This window comes from Melanotaenia boesemani, chromosome 13 (assembly GCF_017639745.1).
Source record: "Melanotaenia boesemani isolate fMelBoe1 chromosome 13, fMelBoe1.pri, whole genome shotgun sequence".
NCBI lineage: Eukaryota > Metazoa > Chordata > Actinopteri > Atheriniformes > Melanotaeniidae > Melanotaenia > Melanotaenia boesemani.
In genome coordinates this window covers 6734304-6743426 of record NC_055694.1, presented here as the reverse complement: position 1 = coordinate 6743426, position 9123 = coordinate 6734304, and the positions used below count along the sequence as shown (strand labels likewise).

The 9123-nt window shown below is 37.6% G+C and overlaps 1 protein-coding gene across 1 annotated transcript; it reads left to right on the top strand.

Annotated features, from left to right (window-relative positions):
- Positions 1–878: 878 nt before the first annotated feature.
- On the top strand, positions 879–8829 carry ormdl2 (ORMDL sphingolipid biosynthesis regulator 2). Its single transcript, XM_042004735.1, has 5 exons — positions 879–897; positions 1050–1168; positions 3118–3291; positions 5352–5503; positions 8477–8829. Exons 3-5 carry the CDS (start codon positions 3118–3120, stop codon positions 8610–8612), a joined length of 462 nt encoding a protein of 153 aa, XP_041860669.1. The 5' UTR covers positions 879–897; positions 1050–1168; the 3' UTR covers positions 8613–8829.
- Positions 8830–9123: the final 294 nt, after the last annotated feature.

Genomic DNA, 9123 nt, shown 5'->3' with positions numbered 1-9123 from the left:
TCAGACTGATGTAATATAACTCAGCAGTGTGGCTTCAGGGTGATCAAAAGGGATGTTATGTTTGCAGGTCATTTAGGGGGGGGAAACTGATGACAAAGGTTTATGGCTGTGTAAACACATTGTTTCAGTTTTTTACAATGTACGGTAAAATGACAAACTCTCTTAAAATGTCTGTTTCTCTTTGGTCATTTTGTGCAACACTGCAAATCAGAGAGCATTTCTGTTTTAAGGTAGTGAATTGTTGTATCAGTATGATCCGGTTTTTCCTGGATTAACATGCATTCACATCTGGAAATTTTATCACCAGTTTTTGAACTGCAGTTGGAATTAGATGGATGTATTTTATTTACCAAAAAGATAAAATGAAATGACAACCACTAGGGTAGAAGACAGTAGAAAATGTTGACATCCTTACATAAAATCCTTCATTTCAGACACAGAACTGTTCTTATGTTTTCCAAACATTCAGGGTTTTTTTTATTTATTTTATTTATTTATTTTTTTTTTGTTTTTTGTCAGATGTATTTGCTATGAAATAACCCCAATAAGGTGATAAGGCGCACTTTTGCATTCAGGATCATCTCAAATCTCCCCATGCAGTTGTTGCATTAGGGGTAAGTTAGTTAGCTAGACTGGCACTCATTCATCTGCTAAAGAAAAAGGAAACCATATCCCTGGCAAGGCATACTTTTACCAATAATAGTTGCCATTAATATTTTACCAATGCAGCTGATAAGCGAAATAATTTACACTTGACATTGGTGGGATGTCACTCTCTCTCTTAAACGCACACATGCACGCGCGCACACACATGAAAAAAACTTTCTACCTCCAGTTGCTAAAAACAAGCACAAGAAGAAGAAGTGGGGGGAAAAGAAGAAGAAGAAAGATGATGCGGTGTTGAATTAGTATTCTTGGGAATTAACATTATTGAATAAACTACTTTTTAATTAGAACTTTTGGGAAATTCTTGGAGGACGGCTGCTCTTTCGTGATTATAGCGCGCGGTTTCTTCCTCTCACTTAGTCTGTTTACCTCTCCTTGTTCAGGAACGGTCAGGAGTTTTGAAGGTTGACCGCTGAGGCAAGAGGAACCAACCCCGACGTAACGAGGGCGGGGTTACAGAATAAACAAGGAATTTCCTGGTGCGCTACGACAACAGAGAAAGGTAAAGTTTGCTCCGGTGAAATGTAAAGTTTTAAACCTTGAAATGTCGAACGGGCCAGCTTATTTCCCCACAGCTTAGCAGAAACTGTAACCCTGCTTAGTATTAACGTGTCAGTAGCCACTGTTAGCTACGGTTAGCATAACTTTTAACTTACCATAGCTGGACAACCTGTGGATGTTAGCAAGCTTGCGAATATTCTGTCATTATTATTAACTAACAACATGTAGTTAAAGTGTGTGAATATTGTATGAATGATTACTGTGAGACTCTTGTATAGTATTTAATATATCTGCTTCTTCATGGTCGCTATTTTGTGCCGGGCTAGTGTATGAAAGCTGAGGCTAGGTAACGTTAGCTAAGGGATGGTGCAAGGAAGCGCGTCTTTTGTTTACCAGAACGATTCAGTCGCGCGGAGTTAACCACTCGGGACTGATTAGAGGGATTATAACTATTATGTAAATTGTGTAATTTTAAGTGTCCAATAATACAACAAATTATGACTTTTGTATGTAACTTTGAATCTATAACAAAATTATTATTATTATTATTATTATTATTTTAAAGTAACTGACTAATCATTAAATTAATGACTCTTTATTAACCACACCAGTAGTTTCACAAGTTCAGTCAATAAACCATTAATTGGACAACATTTACACTGCAGGCAGCCTTCAGTTTGTGGCTGATGTGGAGCAAAATATATCATTATATTTACACCTTCAGATTCAAAGTTATTGGCTACACACACACACATACACACACACACACACACACACACACACATATATATATATATATATATATATATATATATATATACATATATATGTACGTGTGTGTGTGTGTGTGTGTGTCATATAGGTGTGTATAGATAGACAGACAGACAGACAGATTTTGGTTCATATTGACATGAATGCATCACACAGTTGCTGCAGATTTCTCATCCATGATGAGAATCTCACGTTCGACCACATCACAAAGCTGCTCTACTGTATTGAGATCTGGTGACTGTGGAGGCCGTTGGAGTCCCGTGAACTCATTGTCATGTTCAAGAAAGCAGTTGGATATGATTGAGTTTTATAACATGCTGCATTATCCTGCTGGAAGTAGTCATCAGAAGATGCTACACTGTGGTCATAAAGGGATGGACATGGTCAGCAACAATACTCAGGAAGGCTGTGGGGGTTAAATGATGCTCAGTTGATACTAAGGGCCCCAGAGTGTACCAAGAAAATATCCCCCACATAATTATACCACCAGCAGCAGCCTGAACAATTGATACAAGACAGGATGGATTAATGTTTTCACATTATTTCCACTAAAGTGGACAGAAGTGGCACCTGGTGTGGTCTTCAGCTTCAAGGTTTGACGTGTTGTTCACTCAGGGATGGTATTCTGCATACCTTGGTTGTAATGAGAGGTTGTTTCTATCATCTCCAACCAGTCTGCCTATTCACCTCAGACATCAACAGGGCATGTTGGTCCATACAACTGCTGCTCACTGGATATTTTCTCCCTTTCAGACCATGCTCTGTAAACTGTAAACTCCAAGTAGATCAGCAGTTTCTGAAATACTTAGACAAGCCCATCTGGCACCAACAACCATGTCTCGTTCAAAGTCACTTACATTCCCTTTCTTCCTTGTCCTGATGCTCAATTTGATCATCAGCAAGTTGTCTTAACCACATCTACAAGCCAGAATGCGTTTTATTCCCAGCATGTAATTGGCTGATTATTGGTGTTAACAAGCAATTGAACCGGTGTACCAGATAAAGTGACTGGCAAGTCTAACCTATGACTATTACATCCTATTCTACTGTATGAATAAGTTCCTCAAGAATGACCTGGTCTAATTTGCTGCTTCAATAACATTGTGTATAATAAAGAGCCATGAATGAAATCTATACAACTTTCTTGCAGCCATATTTACTCTGTCTCCTTCCTTTCAGATGAATGTTGGCGTAGCTCACAGCGAGGTGAACCCCAACACACGGGTGATGAACAGCAGAGGAATATGGCTCACATATCTGCTGCTCACCGTCGTGTTGCACATCACCCTGCTCAGCATTCCTTTCTTCACAGTGCCGCTCGTCTGGACGCTCACTAATGTCATCCACAACATGGTCAGTCAAAAACAATTTTAAAAACCAAACAGTGGTCAGAAACAATACTACAAGAGGTATTTTTATGAATTTATATATCCAACAATTTTCATGGTTGAAGCAATCAGGTATAAGGTTTTCGTGTGATTCTGAGTATCACGAGCATTGTTTTCAATGAAAGAAAATATGAGGTTTTCCTATTTTTTTCTTTTCTTAATGTATGAAAAAAAAATTGTTATGCATAAAATTAACTTGTTGAGAATATATTTTAAATGTGATTATAAACTTGAAACAAAAAGTAAGGAAATTTGTGTTTGGTCGATCATTTCTTTAACAATGTTTTTTGGGCAAATAAGTCTAATATCATCAGAAAGTGTTTATTTTCCATTTAAACTGAATTACACTTGAAAGGAAAATACATTTGTGGAAGGAGAAGCAGAGTTGAGTATCTTGGTTGCTACCATGAAAAACGGGCCATATCTTCTAATACCAAACAGCTTTTTCTGCTATTGACTCTTGTTTGTTATTGTTTATCGGGTTGAATAATTGAAGTCTGAAGAAAGAAAACATATTCAAGCTTTCTTTTCATTTTTAATTACAAGAAAACATATTGGTTATTAATAATTTCTTCATTTAACAAACCGGGGGCTCAGCACACAGCGTATGGATATAGTCACAACAGCCTGGCACCTCCTCCTCATGCTGGTCAACAGCTTGGTTCCACACTGCTGTGGGATGGTATCCCATAATCAACCAGATTTTTTTTACTATTAACAATCGTGGTTGTGTTGGTCACTCAGGCACAAATAGCACACCCAGGCTGATCCCACAACTGTTTATTGAGTTGAAGTCAGAACTACAGGCTGGCCACCGTCCTCTGAACTTGAAGTACTTTCTGACAAACCTCACTCTGTGGGAGTGAGTGTCATCATCTTGGAGAACAGAGTTTGGTCCTAAACTGTCAAGACATGGGATTGCTACTGGTTGCAGAATCTCATCTTCATATTTCTTTGCAGTGAGTTTGCCTCTAATAATGACACCCCTTTTTTCAGTGAGGGAGATGCCACCTCACACCATCACATTGCCTCCACCCAAAATTATAACCCTGTCAGTGCCTTCTCCATACTTTGACCCTACAGTTCCAACTGACTGTTATACCAGGGTCCATGCTCATAGATGCAGCTAATCAGGAACCTGGTTGTCAGTACCTGGACTACCAGACGCTAAAACAAGAATCAATAACAGAATAAGCTCAGAGAAGATTTTTTTCATAAGGTGTAACCCACATACTCAACTTTGTTGCTCATCCCACAAATGCATTTTCTTTACAAACGTGGCTCAATTTAAAAGGGAAATGACTTTCCAAAAGAATAAGATTTATTGCCAAGAAGCATTAATGCACTCCTGCAGGTTTTAGATGTTTCCTTGCTGCAACACACCTGACTCATATGAATGGGTAATGGAAGAGGTTTGTGCAGAACTTGACAAGCTGTTGGAGAATAATGTCATGTGATGTAGCAGGGAAATATCTAAAATACTTTTTCTCAGTCTGCATCCTCAGGGACCATGTCCTGCATGTTTTAGTTCTTACCAACTCCAGCACACCTGATGCAGATTAATTGAACTGCTCGTCAAGTTCTATGCAAGCCTGTTAATGAGCCATTTATCTGAGTCAAGTGTGTTCAAGTCTTGAAACCTCTAAAACATGCTGGGGCAGTGGTCCCTGAGGCCAGGATTGAGAAACACTGGTCTAACACCTGCAGCATACTGGCCCAAGAGATCTGGGGTTTGTGATCCCTGCTCTAAAACCTGCAGGGCAGTGGGCCTCCAGGACCAGGGTTGGTCCCTGCTCTGTTCCTTTGAATGCATATGATTCAGGCTCAAATCTGACATTTTCTTTTTTCTGCATACAGTGACGTTGGTCAGTGAACACATTACATTCTTCCAATGATTCAGTTTAACTCAATTTCTGTGAAGGATTTGTAACATAATTATATAAGCGGGTGGGGAGCCTACTGTCTTTGTGGTCTTTGTGTGTGACAGTCATTGTTTATCCCTGGTGTGTGTTCTTTCCTCTGCAGGTAATGTACCTGTTTCTACACACAGTGAAGGGCACCCCTTTCGAGACACCAGACCAAGGAAAAGCTCGTCTGCTCACACACTGGGAACAGATGGACTATGGTGTCCAGTTCACTTCTTCACGCAAATTCCTCACCATCTCACCAATTGTTCTGTAAGTACATTTGTTGTCTAAGTTTGAAAAGGTCATGTACCTCAGCACTCAATTTCACTTTCATTATAACCAAATCCGTATCTTGTTAGATACATTATGTAAATACTTTACTGGAATAGGTGTGAGGTTTTGACTCACTTTATGTTCAGACTGTTGGGACTCTTCAAGCAAAGGTGGGAGTAAATTAGAATAGATAAATAATAAACAAGCAATTTATCAGTACCAACAAATGAACAACATGCATAACAACATAACTTATATCAACTAAAAATATTAATGTAATGTGTGAATTAGTTGCTTTTTGTGGGTGTACTTATGTTTAATTAAAAGCACTCTGCCAAGCCATTTTTTTGTCAATGACTGTGGGCATTGTTTTTGAGTTAAAAGCTTTAATGATAAAATTATCCTTATCTCCTTATAGTGAAGAATCCTTTAAAAAATTCCTGGATCCAGGCTGTGTTCCGGATTACCACCAAAATTTAACCACCTCTTCCTTATTCTATTCCTGAGTTTTCCTAACAATTTAATAAAAATCCGTCCATAACTTAGCCTTGGCGGAGGTAATAAACATCTTTAATACGACATAAAAGCACTGTTCAAATGCCCTTCATTCAGAATTAGATTTTTTTATTATCTGGAACTTTCTTTTGTTTTTATTTTATTTTATTTTTTTTTTTTTAACATCTTAGCCAAATGATGACCGAAAAATGAATTACACTGTTGCTTTATAGCTAAACTGAAAATGAGATGAAAGTATAAAAACAGTGACGACAGGCCGATTGTTGATGGAAGCTGAGACGTGAAATTACTACATAAGTGTCAGACTCAACATATCTGTTACTGTGTCAGAGTAAATTCACCTGGAACGCAGTAGAAAACATAAACCATTATCACCTTCTAAAAGAAAACCACATTACTTTCAGTGGAAACCAGAGGATATCCGCCCAATTCATCTAGGAATTATTAAGTAATATCAGATGAGGAACTGTGTTAAAGTAGTAAGTAAAACAGTAAACCTGATCAGTTTTGCAGATGTCTTAATAATGATTTTATAAAGGTAAATATCTCAGGAAGCCATCGTTTGATTTTGATGACCTCTATCAATCCTCTGAGTCAGGGTAATCGGCGTATAGTCCCCAAATTTATCTTAGAAACACGAGAGTGAAAACTTCACCACAAAACCTCCTTCATCTGCGGGTAAATTATCAGGACCTTCATGATTCATTTCAAATTAGTCATAGGAGAACACATTAGCAGAGTTTTTTTTTAGGTAGAATAAAACTTTTGACCACAAAATGGCAAAGGTAAGACATGTTTATGATTAAGGTTTTTTAGTTTTTTGACCACTTTTTTGGCTGCTATCACAGAGCTTTTGTCACACAGTGATGACACCGACATCTTTGTAATCATCCATCTTTTAGAGATGTGACATTCATGAACGAATCGATTCTTTTGAATGACTCTTTTAAATGAACGATGGGACACTGCCTTCATCAAATCAAATCAAATCAAACTTTACTTATAAAGCGCTTTTCATGCCATAGGCAACACAAAGTTCTTTACATGATTAAAAACATAAGAATGAAAACACTCAATGAAATCTTTCACACAGTCACACGCACACATGTATACACACACATGCCAAGCCCAACCCCCCATCCCCCTTCCAGCTAAAAATGACTGAATGAATAAATAAATGAATAAATAAGAAGTAGTACAGTTGAGTAAAATGAAAATAAAATAAATAACATGTGACATCATAGAAGTCTGATGTCCAGCACACTCCATTCATGTGAAGCATCTTTGGGCAGAGCGTGTTTGGAAACAAATACTGTGAGTTCTATCCAAAACATTTACTAGAATTTGCACTGACGGCTCAGGTTTATCCTTTTTTATCTATATTTTCCTATGATTATTCAATCTTGTATAGTAGATTTTATACAGGTACATATTTTAATTGTTTGTCATTCTTATATATTGTCAAATTTTGTAAGATATTGGGAGAACGAGCCAGTCTTTTGAATGAAAGGAACGGCTCCTCAAGATCCGGCTCCCTTCAAAGAGCCATAAATCTACCGTCTTTGGTTTCTTGACACCTTGTTTGTGTTGTTTGCTTGACATGAAAAAATTAACAAAACTTCAAAGTGGACAGTGCTATTCTTGTGTTTTTGTCACATTCCCATATAATTGCTTGGGGTTTGAACTGATGCTAGTGTTTAGTGGAGTCTCATAATGGGAGTTTCTCCCTGTGATTTTGGCATGCTACATGTTAGGATTGGTGCTTCCTAGTGTGTGCAATGCATATATATCATGCATATAATCTCTTCTTGTCAAGAAGAGATTAAACCTGTGTAATGCTATTTCTGAAAAAGTTGGGACACTATAAAACACATAGAAAACCAGAATGCAATGATTTGTAGATCTCATAAACATATATATTTGATTTCCAATTTCCACTTTTACTGGTTTGGGAAGAATATTTGCACTTCTTTATTTTATTAACTAATACCATGCACAAGCGTGTGCTCTGGTGAGCAAATGCTGCAGGATATTTGTTGACATGTTCATACACTGTCTGGCACTTTGACGGCCCCAGATAATGTCCAGAAAGAATGTTGTGGACATTTGTGTTTTTACATGGCTTTGCATTAAACATTTCTAAAATATTTCAGGACTCCAGTGCACTATAAGCGACTATATACCTCTGATCGAAGGCCTCGTGGCCACTTTGTTTGATTTCATAGTTCTAACACATGCAAGGTGCTTTTATAGTTGTTGTTTTTTTTTTTTTACATTATGGCACTTCCTGGGAAAGACATGAAATATCTGGTAAAAGATGGGGAAATGCCAAAATCTTTCTCCTAGCACGAAGCTTTGCAACTTGACAGCAGCCTGTGATATCTGGAATTTAATGTATACCATTATTTTTACTTTCCGATATCTCTTAAGTGTTTAAATAAACTCTCTTTGCAGGTACATCCTGGCCAGTTTCTACACAAAATACGATCCTACTCATTTTTTCATCAACACCTGCTCCTTGCTCAGCGTTCTCCTCCCAAAGTTGCCTCAGTTTCACGGAGTACGGATATTTGGCATCAACAAGTACTGACAGAACTCAGAACTGGACTGTAACCACCAACACTGGACCAATATGTTGCTGTTCCTTCTGAACCTTGTTCTGTTTTGAGGAGAAGCAAGTTAGTGAATTGTCTTAACTGTGCAACGTAGAGAAAAAAGTAAATGTGCTCTTCACTGAAATTCCTGATATTAAAATGAGAGTTGTCTCTTGTTTTTAAGAGAGCAAAATTTGAACTGCACAGCTTTCAGATGTGTTTTTTTTTCTTGTCTGTAAAGCTGAGTGGATCATGACTGAATGTTTTCATTTACTGGGGCAGTTCTTTTTTTTCTTTTTTTTTTATTTAAAACGTGCACTTATACAACCACAATAAAAATATTGCCATGTTATAAATCCTGTGATGTGCTTATTGAATCTAGTTCTGCAAATTAGGCTGTTGAAGCCACATAGTTCAGTAGAAAAACTCTTTTGTAATGCTTTGTATTGATGTGTGTAGCAATCAACTGATCAAACACAGACCAGTTTTCAACTTGTGGGGAAATCC

Excerpts from the sequence above, each read along its gene's own strand:
- ormdl2 (XM_042004735.1), top strand. The coding sequence starts at position 3,118 with ATGAATGTTGGCGTAGCTCACAGCGAGGTGAACCCCAACACACGGGTG. Across the intron at positions 3,292-5,351 it reads CTAATGTCATCCACAACATG|GTAATGTACCTGTTTCTACA; the intron begins GTCAGTCAAAAA and ends TTTCCTCTGCAG. Across the intron at positions 5,504-8,476 it reads ACCATCTCACCAATTGTTCT|GTACATCCTGGCCAGTTTCT; the intron begins GTAAGTACATTT and ends CTCTCTTTGCAG.